Here is a 19,583-nt window from a genome sequence, read left to right as displayed (position 1 = left end):
CATTTGCAGATGGGGTAGGTCCTGACCCCTTTTACTTGGAGCATAATGCATTAGGTGCCCTAAAACATGGGAGAACTAGAGAGACTATACAAAAGTTATATTTACCACAGAGGATTCCCATCCTTGTGTCCCTGTCCCTGTTCTCTTGTGTGTCTCTAGCTTTTCCTCCCTGCCTTTTTCCTAAAGCTCTGAAGCTCTTCCTACCTTCTCTCCAGCCCTCCACCATCCAGAACTCTTCTATCAAAACAGACACAATCACAGATCTCCATCTATCTGCAGAATGTAAATTGTGTTTGCAGACATGATTCAGAAGAGGGCCACAGAGAAAAGCGAGGGGGGGCTAAGTTTCATCTCTTAATTGAAATAAGGCTTCCTGCCCAGTTAACATTTTAAAAGAAAGAAAAAAGACCATTTTAAAGGACACTCCCGCCCCCCCTTTAAAATATTGATAAAAAACATGGAGACCCTACTGGTGATTAGCAAAACTGAGCAGAAGTTTGAAGGATTAAATCCTCTCTGTCCTTCTACCCTGATTCTAGTCTGAATTGCAGGCGTACACACAATGTACCTTTTACAGACTGATGAAGATCTGTGATCCAACATGTCTGCTTTGACCCTTTCTCTCTGGGTTTATCCATAGCAGTGGGAATGGAGATGAGAAAACCATTGGCATGGATGTTTGCTTCTTTGCCCATCTGCAGGTCAGTTTCTGACTCTCAGATGGCAGAAGGCAGTTGCTACAGCTCCCTCCTTTTGGCTGTGAGATGTGTTTTACAACTGAGATGGATAATTGAACAAGGGTTCTACCTCTGCAGATTATGTGTGTATAAGTATCCCATTTACAGATCCCATCACCTTGCATAGATTTGATGTGAGTTCTTTTAATAAGACAGTTGTGTGTATTTCTCCTGTCTTAAGTGGTCCCTTTGAAGGGTCATATATTTTCAGAAGCAGACAACCCTTTTCGAAGGGAAACAAGATTTTTGGATGGGGTGTGGCTCTCACTCATTTGTGTTCTTCTTCTAGCAATCTGTGGGGGAGATATGAAGAAAGACAATGGGCATATCCAATCTCCCAACTATCCTGATGATTACCGGCCAAATAAAGCATGCATCTGGAAGATTACTGTCTCAGAGGGTTTCCACGTGGGCCTTGCTTTTCAGGCATTTGAGGTACTAAACATGGCACTACAAGCTATTTCCCAGTAAATTGATTGTTCCTATTTGTAATATCAAAATGGATCTGGTCCATAGGCTTTTGCCTTCTAGTTAGTAAGACTGGCAAGAAGACAACAAAGCAGATTGTTTGCATCCTTTGCAGTCTAATTTCAGACTTGGTTATGGGACTGAAACAGCCTTAAGAAGATGACCTATATTGGGAGATGGAAGGAGGGAATATGATTCTCCTCAACCTGTCAGCAGCTTTCAATGCCACCAATCATGGACCTTTCTGGACTGGGACTGAGAGGCACCATGTGCAGTGGGTCTGGTCCCACTGCTGCTCAGCCCTTTGGCCTGTGGGGTCTCACAACGCTCTATCATGTCCACTATGCTTTTCTGCATCCACATAAAGCTGTTGTATGTGGTCATCTAGAAATCTGGGCTGGGTTGTCACCAATAGGTGAATGACACTCAGTTCTGTCTTGCTGTACTGCAGAGGCAATAGAAACCCTGGACCCATGCCTAGAGGAAGTTTTGAAATGGATGTGTTTAATAAGCAGAACCTTAATCACTAGTGAACAGAAGGTCTGACCCAGGATTTAAGGTGTCACATGTTCTGGGGTTGTGCTGCCCTTGAAGAAACAGGTCCATAGCTTGGGTTGCTCTTGAACCCAGGCATACAGTGACAGCTGTGATTACAGTGCCTAGTGAAAGCTGTGACCAGGAGTGCCTTTTACCAACTTTGACAGGTTAGTCAGCTGGAGCCTTTCCTGCTTACATCTGGCCACTGCAGTGCATGTCATGCTTACATGTAGATTAGATTACTGCAGGGCACTCCTTGAAAAGTGTTTGGAAATTTCAGTTGGTGTAGAATGAACAGCCAGGATGATGATTGGCATAGGCTGCAGAGACCATATCACTCCCATCTTGGCCCAGCTGCACTGGCTCTCAGGCCATTTCTGGGCAGAATTCAAAGTGCTGGTGTTGACTTTAAAGCCCTCTATGGCTTGGGACTGGCATACCTGAAGAACCACCTGCTCTTTCACAAACTTATCTGACTGCTGTGGTCATCTTCCCAGGCTTCTGAGATGAGGCAGGTGGCAACCTGGAAGAGGGCCTGCTGAGTCATGGTGCCGGAACTCTGGAACTTCTCTCCCCAGAAAGGCTCACTTGCCCCTGCTGTTGTTGCTCTTCTTCTGTCAGTGGGTGAACTCTTGTTTCAGCTATCATTCCCTCAGTGATTCCTCATCGTTATGTTTTTGTACCTTTACTTTTCTTGGTATTCGTTCAGTAGCACCTTAAAGACCAACAACATTTGTGGCAGGGTTTGAGTTTTTGTGAGCTCATCTGAAGGAGTGAGCAGTGACTCACAAAAGCTCATACCCTGCCACAAATTTTGTTAGTCTTTAAGGAGCTACTGGAGCTTTGCTCTTTTCTGCTGCTACAGACAGACTAACTTGGCTTCCCAGCTTGGTTTTAATTGTTTGGATGATATATTTGAATGATGTATGTTTGGTTGGTTTTAATGGCTTTAAGATGTTTCTTTATTAGGTGTGTTTTTAATTTTTTAGCTGCCTTGGTAGCCTTGATGAAGGCAGAAAGTATAGTATAAAATAAATAATGCTTGGCAGATCTGTGGAGTTCCTTTCAGGACCTCATGCAACAGCGAGGACACTGCTTGAGTTACATTTGAAGGCAACATGAATGAAGTCAATAGAAAATTTGTTCGTATTCTGTAATTTGTATGGTGAGGCCCAATCATAGCTGATCTTTTCTGATGTACTGTACCCTTCAAGAATGCAAGATAAGGGGATCACGTTTCACTGTTCCCATATATTAAAAATGCCGTGAACATAGAGTTGCTTTGAGGGAGGAAATCATACTAGATCATTCCTCCCAAACACACTAGCTTTTCACAAACAGGGAGTTTTTTATGTGGGTAAGCATTAAATCATAGGATCTTCTTCGTGGTCTCTGTGCAGTCCCACACATGGGTCTTGCCGCAGGCAATGAATCCATTCCTCGGAGTTCCAATAGCTCGCCTATAGCGCTTTTGGCGCGCTCCCCTCCCGCCCTGGGGAGCAGGCAGCGACAGCGCATGCCTGGAGCGGGGGGGGAGCGCCCATTCCACTCAGTTTCTTCCTTTCCGCCGCCCGGACAACACCTTCCTCGCTGCGCTCTTCCTTAGCTCGTCTTCTCCTCAGCTCATCTCCTTTTTGGACTTCACTCTCCGCTTTATCTGGTATCGTTTCTCTTTCCCCTTTTTTCGTCCTAAAAAAAAAAAAAAAGAAAAAAATATACACCGTTTCTGCGCTTTTCTTTTCCTTTTCCAACCGTTCCCTCCCTCCCTCCCCCCCCCCCACCGTCCGGGGCGTATGGAAGGGAAGGTTACCTTTAAAAAGTGTAGGCACTGTGGGGCTAAAATCCCCACCACAGACGGCCACAGTCACTGCCTTTTCTGCCTCGGGGAAGGCCATCGAGTCGACGCTTGCCCGCATTGTGCGAACTTCGGCAAGCAGGCACGCAAAAACCGCGCTGCACGACTACAGGCTTTCCTCTTAGAACGCTCCTTGCGGGCTATGCCCACCTCCGACTCGCCGCCTCCCCCACCTCGAGCGGGAGATTCGGCTTCCCCGGCCGCGCCTCAGTCTCAAAAGACGCACAAGTCCGGGAAACGACCTTCGAAGCACGCCGAAACCGGCCATAAATCTTCGAAAAAGCTGCGTCATTCCGAATCGGAGTCGGCGCCTAAGAAGCCTCGACACTCGGATTCGGCGCCGAAGAAACCTCACCATTCCGAATCGGCTCGCCATTCCGAATCGGCGGACTCGGCGCCCATAAAGCCCCATAACACCATGGCCTCGACTGCTCCATCGACTTCGACTCAACCACTTCTGCCGTCCGAATTGTCGACCCCGGTTGACGTCATCACCGACATGCCTCGGCTTACACCTCACACCTCCACGGCCGTGGAGGTGATTCCGATTCGATCGCGATCACCTTCAGTACATAGCGTGGTTCCTTCTGAGATCCTCGAACCCGACCGCACCACCGACCCGACACAGACCTATCTACGCCCATCTTTGCGTCCTGACTCCTTCCACGACGTTGCACTCTCTCCGCTGTACCGTGAATCGGCAACTCAAGTCTCCTCCCATCGGATTCGAATCCGATCACGCTCTCCGCGCAGCCGCCACGACTCCGGTTCCTCTATCTACTTTGAACAGCAAGACTACTACTCCAGACGGCGATATGAATACTCTCCCCTCTCCAGATCGCCCTCACCTCGACAGGGTCGGTCTCGTCACCATTCCGGTTCGCACTCCGATTGGGACGTCCATCACAGATATCAGGACTCAGGCTCTTACTACCATCGGGATCCCGCTACTCCACGGATCCGTTATGGCGGTTCGCCTCGGCCTCGTTACGCACGCCCAACCCGACGCGAGGACTCACCTCAACTCCACTTCGACCGCCCTTCTCGACTTCGTGACCCTCGAAGCCATTTCGAGTACTCACCCAGACTCCTTAACCGCCTTCTATCATCTGAGCAAGAGGCTGGCTCCTCGCGTCAACAACGGGAGCACCCTCGGTACCGAGACGTGGCCAAACCCCGCACCGCTTCTGCCACTGTATCCGTGGCCCCGGATTCTCGACTTCGGTCTCCTCCCAAGACCTCGGAGCCTGCAGCTCCCATCTCGGAACCGATCGTTCATCCACCCTCTCCCTCCACGGCGGGATCTTCCTCGGGTAGGGAGTCCCCAGCCTCTTCGGATTCGGAAGACCACTCTCCATCTATCCCTTCCGACCCCGCACAACAGCTCCGGCTCTCTCCGTCGGATGCATCCAAGGCGTACCTCAACCTAATTACTTCGATGGCGGAGGCACTGAAAATACCTCTCCAGGCGGACTCCCCCAAAGTGTCGGACATGGTACATGACTTGGTGCAGTCGGACTTTCCGCCCGGGTCCTTGCTTCCAATGTTACCGGTGCACTTGGAGGGTCTTCAGGAGACTTGGGACAAACCCGCCTCCGTACCCCCCACTTCAAAGAGGCTGGACTCCCTCTATCGAGTCCATGCCCCCAACGCTAAGTTCCTCGCCTCACATCCGGCTCCGAACTCTATTATTGTTCATTCTGCCATGAAGACCAAACCCTCCAGACATCCCACGCCTCCAGATCGTGAAGGGAGGAAATTAGACACCTTGGCACGGAAAATCTTCACACTCGCTTCCACCAACTCGAAGCTTAACAATTATCTAGCTTATTTCGCCGCTTATACTTTTAATCTGGCGAACCAATTCACACCACTGATACCTTCGCTTCCTGATTCCTCTCAGAGAACAGCATCAGCCCTGGTTTCTGAGCTCTCCAGGGTCTCCAAACAACAGATTAATTCAATTCGCCATGCGGTCTCCTGTTCCTCCCGCGTCTTCGCTTCCTCAGTTGCCTTGCGTCGTCATGCTTGGCTAAGATCCACCAATCTTCAACCCGACATCAAGCAGAAGATAGAGGATCTTCCCTTCGACGGCCTGGGCCTCTTTCATGCTTCCACTGATGAGGTCTTGTCTTCCGTTGACGATGGTCGTAAAAGGGCCAAGCGCCTGGGAGTATCTCAACCACCTACGCAACCCTTCACTCGCAAACAACCTTGGAAACCATCTTTCCAAAGACGCCAGCGTTCTCCTAAGCAGGCCGAATATTGGAAGAGAAGACCTGCGCAACAAAAGCCTTCTTTCCAGCAAAGGCAGCGCTCTCAGCAGTCTAAAAAATCGTCCCCCCCTACCAAGCAGTCTCTTTGACTTCCCCATACAGTCACCTTACCACACACGTCTCTCCCCTTTCTACAAGACTTGGAGTTCAATTACAACCGACTCCTGGGTACTCACCATCGTACGCCTGGGGTACGCAATAGAGTTCGCTTCGCTACCTCGCCACCACTACTTTGTCGCTACCCCCCCATCCCATCACCTCCATCAGGAGATTCTGGACTTGCTCCAGAAAAAAGCCATAGAACCTGTTCCCCCCCAACATCGGGGAACGGGGTTCTACTCAAGATACTTCCTGGTCCCCAAGAGGGATGGAGGCAAGCGTCCTATTCTAGATCTTCGGAAGCTGAACAAATTCATCGAGTACAGGAAATTCAGAATGATCTCGCTGCAGTCCATCTTGCCCCTCATTCCAAAGAATTCCTGGATGGCTTCCCTAGATCTTCAGGACGCTTACTTCCATGTGACCATCCGACCTCAGCATCGCAGATATCTCCGGTTTGCGATGGGCCAACATCATTTTCAGTACGTCTCCCTACCATTCGGCCTTTCCACAGCACCCAGGGTGTTTACAAAGTGCATGGCGGTGGTGGCAGCTGCTCTTCGACTCCGCAACATCACAGTCTTCCCTTACATAGACGATTGGCTCCTCATTGCACCAACTCCAGATCAGCTCGAGGCCAATCTCCACGCAGCCCTTCTCCTCCTGGCGTCTCTAGGCCTGAGGGTGAATGTCACCAAATCTCACTTCACCCCCACTCAACATCTCAACTTCATAGGGGCCCATCTCCGCACCTCCATACACCGCGCCTTCCTCCCAGAAGACCGTGCTATGACAATCATCAGCCTTGCCAGGCTGGTCCAGCTACATCCCACCCAATCGGCCCTAACTATTCAACGCCTTCTGGGTCTGATGGCCGCTACTACAGCAGTTCTCCTCTTCGCCAGACTACGAATGAGACCACTTCAGCTCTGGTTCGTACGTGCCTACCGTCCTCATGTGCAACCTCAGAGCACCCTGCTCACCGTCCCCGAGAGAGTCCTTCCTTCTCTCACCTGGTGGACCATCCTCGAGAACCTCCTCGAGGGCATGCCGTTCCTACCAACTACTCCAACGGCTACCGTGACAACAGACGCCTCCATGTGGGGATGGGGAGCCCACTTAGAAGGCAAGACTGTCAGAGGTCTCTGGACTCCTCAGGAGAGGACCCTCCACATAAACTGCTTAGAACTAATTGCGGTACACAGAGCTCTCCAATCCTTCCTCCCTCTTATCGGGGGTCGCCATATCCAGATCTCCACAGACAATATGGCAACAGTCTTCTATGTGAACAAGCAGGGAGGCACCAGATCTCTTCGACTGTGCCGCATAGCCATACTGCTCTGGGAATGGTGTATCAAACACAACATCCACATGACCGCCATCCACCTCCCAGGTGTGGAGAATGTGCTGGCCGACTCACTAAGCAGGCTACGCATAGACGACCACGAATGGTCCATCAATCTGACATACCTTCGTCGGATCTTCACCTGCTTCGGTACTCCCAAGGTGGACGTCTTTGCCTCCAGGGACAATGCCAAATGTCGTCGCTTCTACTGCAGGAAGGGCAACGATGCCTTCCTACATCTCTGGAGGGGTCCCCTCCACTACATTTTTCCGCCAACCCCCCTGCTGACACGAGTTTTGACAAAGGTCGCACGGGATGGCACGGACTGCATCCTTATCGCACCGTGGTGGCCACGGCAACCATGGTTCACCAGACTGCTGCAAATGTCACAACACACTTACCGACGCCTCCCGGTCGTGGGAGACCTCCTATCGCAGGCGAACGGCCAGGTACTTCATCACAACCCTCGGGTTCTGGCCCTCACTGCTTGGAGAATACACTCGCCTGCTTCTCCACAGAAGTGACCAATATCCTTCTCAACGCAAGGAAGCCTTCCACCAGACTTTCGTACCAACGCAAATGGAAGCGCTTTTGTTCCTTCGTTGCACCCTATCACCTAACACCTGAAGTAACACCTCTAAACCTGATCCTAGATTATCTCTTATCCCTGCAGAAATCAGGCCTCTGCTACTCTTCACTTAAAGTACACCTCTCCGCCATCTCGGCATTCCATGACACTATCGATGGCAGGACGGTCTTCTCTCACCCCTTATCTAAATCCTTCCTTAAGGGAATGCTGCACCTGCATCCACCTGTTAAACCGTTCGTCCCAACGTGGAGTTTATCCCTTGTTCTTTCCTGTCTCATGAAGGCACCCTTTGAACCCATGGCGACAATACAGCTCAATCTTCTTTCCTGGAAGACAGCATTGCTAATAGCCCTTACCTCTGGTAAGCGGGCAAGTGACTTATGTGCCTTCCGATTTGACCCTCCCTACACCATCTTTCATAGGGACAAGGTTGTCTTACGACCAGATCCTACATTCCTCCCTAAAGTTGTCTCCAAGTTTCATCTATCTACTTCCACTTCGCTACCAACGTTTTTCCCCAACCCATCCGACCAGGGACAGCGATCGCTGCATTCACTGGACGTCAGAAGGGCGTTAGCCTTCTATCTGGATCGCACACAACCTTTCCGTAATGACCCTAACCTGTTTGTGGCCTACGGCAAACCACGCAAAGGACACAAAATCTCTACCCAGAGACTTTCTAAATGGGTAGTTAGTGCCATCAGGTTGTGTTACGAACTGGCTAAACAGCCTCCTCCCGAAGGCCTTAAGGCCCACTCTACTAGAGCGGTCTCGACGTCTTCGGCCTTTCTACAGGGCGTCTCTCTAGAGGACATCTGTGCGGCTGCATCGTGGTCCTCTCCTTCCACGTTCGTCTCCCATTATGCTTTGGACGTTCGTGCGAGACGAGACGCCTCCTTCGGCCAAGCAGTCCTCCGATCCATCTTCCACTGAAGTATGGTGAGTGTTTTTGGCTTCTGCTTCTAGGTCTTCGACTATGATCTGTTTTCTTATGTGACTAACTATCTTCTTTTACCAGCACCCTCCTCCAGGTTACTCAGCTGGCTAGTCACCCATGTGTGGGACTGCACAGAGACCACGAAGAAGATAAACAGGTTGCTTACCTGTAACTGATGATCTTCGAGTGGTCATCTGTGCAGTCACACACGCCCACCCAGCCTTCCCCGCTGCTGGCTTCCTGTGATGGTTATCTAACTCTGTACTGTGTTTATGTCAGCGGCGGCTGGAAGAAACTGAGTGGAATGGGCGCTCCCCCCCCGCTCCAGGCATGCGCTGTCGCTGCCTGCTCCCCAGGGCGGGAGGGGAGCGCGCCAAAAGCGCTATAGGCGAGCTATTGGAACTCCGAGGAATGGATTCATTGCCTGCGGCAAGACCCATGTGTGTGACTGCACAGATGACCACTCGAAGATCATCAGTTACAGGTAAGCAACCTGTTTATTCCCTACCTGCATTCTGAAATAATAACATTCTAGGAAGAGTGTACCACATGTTTTATGGATTTGGTAGAGGACTTAAGTCCTGAGAAAGGTTTGCATACTTTACAGAGATACATAGAAGGGAAAATTCTAAGAGATATACAGCACTGTGATAGGAAAAGAACCATGAAATTCTGCTTTCTATACGTGTCTTCATGACACAAGTTGTCCCCCTTGGACTTGACAAACTAATTCTCTGCAAGCACCACTGCTGTTTATCATTGCTTCTGTCTCACAAGTAGCATTTAAGGTGCTGTACAGAACATAGAAGTGATAAAGCCTCTTCACTGAGGATTTGCATTCTGTGTTAGTTGGATAAGAGAGTAGTGGAGGAAAAGGCCAAGCAGAGGACCAAAAGAAACAATTTGAGCAGTGGGGATAAAATAAGGGAAAGACTAGTGTTGAGAAAAAACTATGTAATATCAGGCCAAACTGCTTAAAGAGGACAAAATGTAGTTTTGGGCCTAAAGGAGGAATTACTGATTGTTGAAAATCAGTGGCTCAACTTTCATGTAATTGCTAACTTTGGTTTGTTGTTATAGGAATGAGTATTTACCTTCAGGCTTGTGTGTTCACTTCTCTCCTCTTACGTATTGTCAGTTAATCAGTTCATCTTCTTCATGGTCTCTGTGCATCACACCCATGGGAGAAAGCGCGCCTGCGCTGAACCAATCGGTACTTAACAAGCCAAGGATTTTCATGCTCAGGTCCAGTGGGCATGTGCAAGAACCCCACCATGCATGCTCACAGAGTGGGCAGGGACATCCCGTCAGTTTTCTTCTGACAACTACGCTGATCAGTCGATCTCCTCACTCCAGCCAGTACTTTTATTTACTTCCCCCTTCTAATCCTATTTCTGCCTCTCATGTTATCTCAAAAGCAAATAATAACAAACAAGCCAAGTGAGATGGAGAAAAGTCGAAAACTTTACTCTCCTCAGCCCTTTGGATCCCCCCCCCCCATTTTTTCCACCTTCCCTGTTACGGAAAAGCAGTGGAGGCGGGCTCTCTTGCCAACTCAGGTGCTGGAGTCAAATTTCCCCTCCTGATTCGTTTCGTCCGCTCTCCCTGCCCAGAGAGACTCGCAACACAGATCTTCACCAATCCTCCTGACAAATGAGGAAAAAGCCAGCAATGTGCCTGTTCAAGCTGCTTGAGTCGTCTCCCTAACTGATTCAATGGACCTCGATGTCTTCAAGCCTGGACGACACATGGCCCAACTCGCTATGTTGGCGCCAGACCCCACTGAGAGCAAGACAAACTCTCATGGCTCTTCCCTTTCCAACGCCGCTCTGTCCTACGAGCATTCTCGGCATTGAAGTCGGGAGTCCTCGCTACCTGTCAGCAACTGCTGCAGGGAGGACAAGGGATTTGAGGTGGACTGCAGGCATGGCAAACATGACTTCTATTGTCATACACCACTTGCCCACTGAAGGATTGGCGTCGGAAGGATCAGCGTCGGAGTCGGCAACCGCTTCTGTCTTCAACTCCTGACATCACCGACTGAGCCCCCCCCCCCCCCCCCCAACGCTCAGCTTATTCACGAACCGAGTGCTTCCGCACTCCAGTTCATAGCGCAAACGCACCTCTCATCTATGCTTGTGGCCCCAAGCGCCAGTGCCTCTCTGCTTGGCCACAGTCTCATGGGCACTGGAGCCAAAGCGCTCCCCATACCAACGTTCGATCTCGAGGGCAGAGGCTCGTCGGCACCAATGGTGCTGACCCCCCCCCCCTCCTTTTACCTTCTCCACCATCACCCTCGTTTTCACATGGGTTCTTTCCAGTCTTATAAAGAAAGACTGCAGGGGGCACACACCGGGTCCCAGTAGCTTTTTGTTGCTCTTGTTCTAAGGACCTCCCAAGTTGGCCCAGCAATATGCAACCTCCCTTAGGTACTGGATGCTTTACCATCCATCATACTACCGTTGGCAACAGTGACCTGGCCGCTCTATTACTGGATCAATGCTAGAAGAATCACCCGCACAAACCTCCAGTGCAGACTCACATGGCTCTACCATCGGCACCGAATATCAGCATCTCTATCCATCCCCTGGCTGTTTCAATGCAGATCAAGCCTTGCCTACCTCTATGCTGTTTCTTTACCCTGAGCTTTATGGTCTCTGCCTTTACCATCAGATGACCCCAACTCCTATGGCGACTGCATGAAAGCATTAGACTATACCCTATCCTTCCTTTTGGATCATTACAAAGCAGTCTCTGGTTCTGGAAGATGCACATGAATGATCCCGTTTTCAAGAGCTTACCAGCCCTGACCTGGATAGCCCAGGCAAACCTAATTTCATCAGATCTCAGAAGCTAAGCAGGGCCAACCCTGTCAAGTGCTTGGATGGGAGACCTCTTTGGAATACCAGGAACAGGAGGCAGGGGCAGGCTGTATCAAGCCACTTATAACCTCCAGACCATGCCATATACCACATCATTTTCTGGGAACGCTGGCAATAAGATCCACTACACACTTCCCTCAGCTATCACTTGCAGAGAGGTCTGTGTTCACCCTTGCATAAATGCCTCATCCCTCATCTTATAGCTGTCACAGATGGGCTATTGCCAGGATGCTTGTACCCTAGTACTGGGAATGTGGACAGACGGTATGGACTTCTGCTCTTCCCACAAGTCATCTGCTCACTTGGGGACCTGAACATACAGGCAATTTCTTGAACCTACAGGGTGGCATCCCCTCATGTTGAGAGGTTTTTCCTCCACCCTCTGTTATGCCTCTGGGGTCACTCGCCAGTCGACAGCATCTGAGTAAGATCGGAAACATCAGCAATTCTTCCCCAGAGCAGGAGTGGATTCCAGATCTTGTCTCCTGTCCTGCAACGCAGCCAATACCTCTACGTGTTCCCATGTGCACCTTGAAATTCCAGGGTAGCCAACAAAATCCTAAGCCATGCCCTCACTGCTCTAGGGCATAACTATGATGGCTTTGCCATTGCTACTTTCCTCTTCTGCGTCATCTCGCCCCAGAGACTCCCCCTACTTTTCTTCCAAATATGGAACATCCTATTAGCATCATTGTGGGCTGCAGCCTCAACTCCTCTTGGGTTGAACAGGCCTCCTGGCCACCTTGGAACACTGTACCTCCATTGATGGGTACCGGTCATCCTCACACTCTTCTATTACTCACTTTCAAAAGGCCTTCTCAGCTTTCATCTTTATGCCAAATGACCACTCCACCTTGGCATCTGCCTTGCTCTTATCAATCCTGCCAGGGAACCTCTCCAAACCCCATGGCTACTAGTTCCATTCATTTCTTGTCATGGGGAGCAGCATTATTGATGGCTGTCTCTCTCACTGGTTGGATAGCTGGACTATACTTCTTCCCCACTCTCCATCGGCATTCTTTCTCTTGGAAATAGAGTCTGAGTTCCCTTTGTAACTCTGACATCTCTCTTTCAGACATTCTTTTCGTAGGTTGGCAGATAAAGAAAGTCTCCTTTCTTTGGCTATCAAAAGGATCCTCCTTTTGTGTTCTTCATTCAACTCTAGAAACAATACTAACTTCTTGTTCTCCACTGTTTCCTCCAAACTAAACTGTAAGATCTCAGAGACTTCCCTGAGGCCTAACAGGACGTCCTGAGCCCTACTGTCCCTTACCATGGGTTACCTCTTGATCTGCCTTGAGGTCACTCAACTAGGGCCTTAGCCATGTCTCTGCTATACCAGGTGATCCACAGAGATCTACAGAGCTATGATCTAGGCCAGTCAGCATACTGCTGTGCCTCTACTGTCTATCTACACTTGTGTGTTTTCTAGTGGGCAATGTGCTTTGCTGTCTGCTGTGTCTGAATGACCTCCAGCACCCTCCTCCAGACATAGGCCTAGCTTGCTAATCTCCCATGGATGTGATGCACAGAGACCACGGAGAAGATAAACAGGTTGCTTAGCTGTAACTGATGATCTTCGAGTGGTCATCTGTGCATTCACTCCACCCACCCTCCTTCCCCACTGCTGTCGGTCCTTCAGCACTCTTTAGGATCATACAGCAGTCAGAAGGAACTGATGGGATGTCCGCGCCCACTCTGTGAGCATGCGTGGTGGGGTTCTTGCGCATGCCCACTGGAGCTGAGCGCGAAAATCCTTGGCTTGTTAAGTAACGATCGGGTCAGCGCAGGCACACTTTCTCCCATGGGTGTGAATGCACAGATGACCACTCGAAGATCATCATTTACCTGTAAGCAACCTGTTTTTTCTGTGTTTGCAGCTAACCAGTTTATCATTGATTTCAGACCACAAACTATTGCTCCCACCCCAAACCCAGATTACAAACTACTCTGATTTTTAATTCTGGTTAGGAGGGTAGAAAACAAGCCATAGTTTTTGATTCACACCTAGCCACAAACCATAGTTTACTGTGAAAGTAAATGTGTTTGATTTCCAAACCAGGCATGAGAAGAAGGGAGAAATAACCATGAGAGCCAAAGTATGAACCATGTTTGTACCTGTAATGACCACCAACCATAATTTGCAATTGCATGAGAGCCATGCCAAATGTTCTTTCTCATTCAGCCCATCCATTTCTTTCTTGTGTGCCCTCAGACTTTCCATTCCTCACAGTGATAACCTTAGAGGTAAAACAAGCACAGTATGTGACTGCGAATAACCTCGGCAGGTTATACCCTGGTTTTCTCTGTGAGATTTGGCATATATTCTGGTAATCGCTGCATGAATATCCAGTATTCCATCCCCTTTCTTTCTCCCCCACTCCTACAGATTGAGCGTCATGACAGCTGTGCTTATGACTACCTGGAGATCCGGGATGGTAACTTGGAGACAAGCTATCTGATTGGAAGGTACTGTGGTTATGATAAGCCTGATGACATCAAAAGCACCTCCAACAAGTTGTGGATGAAGTTTGTGTCTGATGGTTCCATTAACAAGGCTGGCTTTGCTGTCAACTTCTTCAAAGGTACTGCCTTCCATGTGTATTGTTACATTGAGCTTAGAAGATGACATGCAGGACTTCAGCTTTGGGTATCCTTAGACCAGAGAACAGATAAATGCCAGACTGCAATAAAGCTGAATCTGTATGGTTGTCTGACAAAAAGAGAGAGTAAATTGACATGTGAGCACTACCCCTGCGTAACTGGAATGGCTTCAGTGGATTGACGTATCCAGACTTTGGTCTGGGATAAAATACCATACCCTGGTTTTAAAGCAGAGCATGCCTGAAAGATACCTGGACAACTCAATGTGCAGCCTTCATCTGCTGAGCAGGTGAGTCCAGATGGTGCATGTGTTCCAGTTCTGGCCACTTGGAGTCAGGCTTCACAAGCAAAAACTTGGTTTATAAATCAGGCAGAGAGAAGCACACTCAAACCCTAGAACTAGTTTCTTTTGTCTCCACAGAAAATTTCTCATCTTCTGATAATGGTCATCCTTTTCTTCCTCACAGGATTGTGAAGTTAGACTCTCTCTCCCTTTCTCTTTCTAGATAGGATTTTCTGTGATTCACGGGACACATATATGGAATGGAAACAGTGGCTTCCCCTGTTGCAGGTTTACCACTGGAGCAGAATTAGATGGGGCAATAAATGCAAGCCACATATTGAGACACCACCTGTTTTTTCCCCTCCTTAGAAGTGGATGAATGCTCCAGACCAAACAATGGTGGGTGTGAACAACGTTGTGTGAACACGCTGGGCAGCTACAAGTGTGCTTGTGACCCTGGTTATGAGTTGGCCTCAGACAGGCGCAGGTGTGATGGTGAGTATCTTGAACCTGCTCAGCCCCACAATATGCTTTCTGCCTGTTGCTGCTAAAGCAGCAAGGGAGAAAGTTGTTTGCTCCCAGATTATAGTGGTGTACAGTTTTACAGCAATGTCCAGTGATAATTTTGGAGCCTGAGACTGTTGGGTTTTCTGTTGTGCAGCTGCCTGTGGTGGGTTCCTCACCAAACTGAATGGCTCCATTACAAGTCCTGGATGGCCCAAAGAATACCCACCCAACAAGAACTGCATCTGGCAGCTAGTGGCACCAACACAGTACCGTATATCCCTGCAGTTTGACTTCTTTGAGACAGAGGGTAATGATGTGAGTATTTAGCTTTAAAACAAATTTCCTTCCCTCACACTTCGTGTCCTCTCCTGAAGGACTGTCTGTCTGTCATTTTTGTCCCTTCATTTCAACAAGGAACACAAGGAGAATACATAGTTCCCTTCTCCATGTTACAAAAACTGTGTGTGTGTGTGTGTGTGTGTGTGTGTGTGTGTGTGTGTGTGTGTTAGAGAGAGAGAGAGATCAGTTTAAGGTCTGTTGGATTGTGCATTGCCTAGGGCTCAAAAGCAGAGGGTGCTTGTGAACTTTGTGTGGTTTGTTTTTTGTTTTGTTTTTTGAGACTGCGTATTCAGCCTTTGGGCAGGCACCAAAAAGGCTGTGCTGCATTCCTGATTCAGTATGTTTGCTTTGTATCAGTGATTACTGATAAGGAATTAACAGATGAAAGAGAGAAGTAAAGTTGGATTGCTTAATTGTGTAAATGTAAAAATTAGTCTGCCCAGTGGTGCAGCATGGTAAGCTGCAGTATTGTGGTCCAAGCTGTGCTCACAACCTGAGTTTGATCCTGGCAGAAGCTGGGTTCAGGTAGCCGGCTCAAGGTTGACTCCCATCCTTCCGAGATCAGTAAAATGAGTACCCAGCTTGCTGGTAGGAAAGTGTAGATGACTGGGGAAAGCAATGGCAAACTACCGCCCTGAGCCTGCTTCGGCGGGGAGGGCAGGGTATAAATAAAAATTTATTATTATTATTATAAAAAGTCTACAATGAAAATGTCGTGATGCAATGTCACCCCAGAGTCAGAAACGACTGGTGCTTGCACAGAGGACTACCTTTACCTTTTAAAATCAGAAGTATAAAAACAGTTCTTCCAAGTCAAGGGAACATTAAGCAGCTTCTCAGGGGTTACCTTGATGAGTGTGAGGTGCTTCCCATCTTACAAATCAGAATGTTTGGGGATGGTCCTGTTTGAAATATCTGCTTCAGATGCAGAACAGACTAACTGTTCTGGACACTTTTGTCTGTCCTTGCCCTGTGAAGCCTGATGAATTACTAGTACCTCTCTTCCTGCAGGTATGTAAGTATGACTTTGTAGAAGTACGCAGCGGACTCACTGCTGAGGCCAAGCTACATGGCAAGTTCTGTGGGGCCGAAAAGCCAGATGTGATCACCTCCCAGTACAACAACATGCGCATAGAATTCAAGTCTGACAACACCGTCTCCAAGAAAGGCTTCAAGGCTCATTTCTTCTCAGGTAGAACTGCTTTGCTCACTTGAAGCATGGATGCTTCTTCCTGCCCTGCTCCCCAGTCCCTCTCATTCCAGCACTAATCCTTTCATACATTTATCTGTGCTTAGAGGGTGCAGTCCCTAATTTCCCCCAGTAGGGAGCATTGTTTCCCTTAAATCAGGGCTTCCTTCTGTTTGTTGCCTTCCCTGGAGAAAGGCATTTGCCTTGCACTAGAAAGTAAATTACCAGTAAGAGTATGACCATTCTTCCCTGCCTTCTAACTGGGTGCAGATCTTCATCAGCCTTATCAGAGCTGCTGCAGTTTACATCAGCTGAGAATCTAGCCTAAATGCTGACCAGAATTACAAAAGAACCCCTAGTTTGAAAAACTATTTTAAAGCTGCAAGCATTCCATATACGTGACCAAATACTACCAATGGTAGGTGATGCTTCTCTTCCTTCTTTTGTGTGTGGACTTACAAAGGAATAAATCAATAGCAGTAAAGACTTCTATTGCTGCTATCCCATCAATGATAAGACGATACTTTTGGTTGCTTAAAGGACTTACTAACCTCAGCTGGTTTCCTATTAAGTACTGTCCATTTACCCATATGTGGTAAATGTGGGTACATTGTGTTTTTATTATTATATTATTATTTATTATTATATTATTTTGGAACCATTAGACAGTAGCTGTAGTTTCTGCTGTTCTCCAAACCAAGGGAGTTTGGGATAAACATTCCTGACAAAAATAGATCCACATTAGATGTCTATAACTAGTATTAAATATTTCCAAAAAGTGGTGATGTTCCCTGATCTTAAACATATTGGCCCTAATGCAGCTAAGTTTAGTAACAACTGTGTTCCGCTGCTTTCTTCGGTCAGTGGATTGAGGCTGTTACAAAAGAAACTTCAGTAGAATTTCATTTCTAAGTCTGCTTAGGAATGGGCCAAAAAAGAATGCTTAAAAATATATATATCTGTCGTTAGTGTTGGTGCCCTTTCCGTTTCTCCAGCAAATCAAAAGGAGAGAAAGAGAGCAGAGCCCAAAAAATATGAACAGGGGTTGAAAGTATATTTTTAATTTACTTTTACTTCTTGATTACTGTTTTGACCACCAGAGCCATAAACAGCAAACTCTCACCACACAAAAGGAAAGCCAAAAAAATTACCACAAAAATGATCATGTAACTTAACAACAGCTGCCAAAAATTTCACCACAACACAAAGCGGTTTGTTTACCTTTATTTCTAAGTAGCCAAGATGATTTAGCTTCTGAACAGACAAAGTCCTGATGAAGTAATGGAGAGATCAGTTCAGCTCTTAAATCTGAGACGGGGTGGCCAAACTGTGGCTTGGGAGCCACATGTGGCTCTTTCATACATATTGTGTGGCTCTTGAAGCCCCCACAGCCCTTTAAATCACTTCTCCAAGCCAAGTCAGCTGGCAGCTTGGAGAATGCACTTAAAGTTAAAGTCATTTTCTTTCCACCTCTCCCTCTCTCCCATCTACTTGCCTTCCTTCTTCCCTCCCTCCTTGCAGCTCTCAAACATTTGATGTTTATTCTATGTAGCTCTTACATTAAGCAAGTTTGGCCATCCCTGCTCTGAGAACTTTAATCAACACTCTCTCATAATTGAAGTCCCTCAGACATCTTCTAATGAGCTGGGTCAATTCTTCTCAATTATTGTTTCTGTCACATCATGGACAATGCCCAAACATGATAATTTATGATCTAGTAATCTATCCCAGTCAATTGTGTGATGGTCCAATTTGACTAGTCTGAGAGTACATTTTAATAAATATTTTAACTGAGGAAGCCATCATCTGCAGGACAGAGATTATAAAAAACTCTCTTTGGAATGTGATCTGAGATATTTTGTGCATGTTACTATCTCAACAGCCACACATTTCATTCATGCTTGACAATTATGATAGAGCCAGTCACAAGCAGTCAGATTCTCTGTTCAGATGTTACATTTTTGGCAGCTTGTCAATAAAATGTCTTCCATTCCTTGGTGGACAGTTATCGTTTATAGCCATTCTGTGATAAAATCAGTGATAGATTGTATTGGCATTAAAAAAAAATTGCTCTGTTTTGTTTTTAAACATAAGGTGTCTGGCCACAGGTAGGGGACTACAGAAAACTAGTATGGTTTATCAACAATCTCTCCATTCCAGAGAGTCCTACATGGTTGCACATCTCATGTGGACACTTGATCTCAACAACATATCCATGATTAGAGAACCTCATGCTATTTGAGATCAGGGCTGGTTTGCCACCCAAGTGAACAAAGCATCCACTTAGGATATTACAACTTGTGGATGGCGGCTACGTCAGAGGAGGTGACAGGTACGGTTTGCACTACTCACTGGCTCACAGATCAGTGCTCCTGTCCCCTAGATCCAGTGCCCTGCAGGCGTTGCCTTGGAAACTTGTCTTGGAGTGGGTCTGGCTGGAGTCAGCACGGGAGAAGGCATCAAAATACTTTGACGCCCCCACAGCTGATATTTTGGTGAATGCATGGGAACAGCCACAAAGTTTTGCATCTCTGCACAATAAATTAACACTAGGTGAAGGATGTAATTGTTATTTAGCTGGGGGGGTTTAGCTAACACATGTTAGAACACTCATTCAGAAGTGCTCCTACATGTGTAAAGATTGCCTGTTGTGTAGCACTGACCATAACAAGGCTCAGCCATAATCAAGTAGTCAGCCAATGGGTGCAAGCTTTTTGAGGCAGGTTAGTTAACAACACTTCTGCTCATCTGTATTAAAGTAACGCCTTTTGCTATCTGGATGTCAGAAGAACCCAAACAAAGTGGTCAGACTGCACAGTAGGAGGTTGGGGGTGAGGGCTGAAAGGGCAGTTTGAGATAATTCTGTCTTCATGGAATTCATTCTTCTTAGTAATTTCCCAAGGCTGAAGAAACCAACAGCAGTCCTTTGGAAGGTT

General features: G+C 47.7%; 1 protein-coding gene across 3 annotated transcripts in view; it reads left to right on the top strand.

Annotated features, from left to right (window-relative positions):
* The window catches only part of BMP1 (bone morphogenetic protein 1), a 197,947-nt gene that overhangs the window by 159,291 nt on the left and 19,073 nt on the right, over window positions 1–19,583 (top strand). For all 3 annotated transcript variants that reach the window (XM_060251045.1, XM_060251044.1, XM_060251046.1), the window contains 5 exons: window positions 1,027–1,172; window positions 14,115–14,310; window positions 14,982–15,107; window positions 15,274–15,434; window positions 16,470–16,650. In XM_060251045.1, coding sequence (XP_060107028.1) covers window positions 1,027–1,172; window positions 14,115–14,310; window positions 14,982–15,107; window positions 15,274–15,434; window positions 16,470–16,650 — 810 coding nt within the window. The remainder of the gene's footprint in view (window positions 1–1,026; window positions 1,173–14,114; window positions 14,311–14,981; window positions 15,108–15,273; window positions 15,435–16,469; window positions 16,651–19,583) is intronic.

Source organism: Heteronotia binoei, chromosome 12 (assembly GCF_032191835.1).
Source record: "Heteronotia binoei isolate CCM8104 ecotype False Entrance Well chromosome 12, APGP_CSIRO_Hbin_v1, whole genome shotgun sequence".
In the NCBI taxonomy this organism is placed as follows: Eukaryota; Metazoa; Chordata; class Lepidosauria; order Squamata; family Gekkonidae; genus Heteronotia; species Heteronotia binoei.
This window is presented reverse-complemented; position numbering and strand designations above follow the sequence as displayed.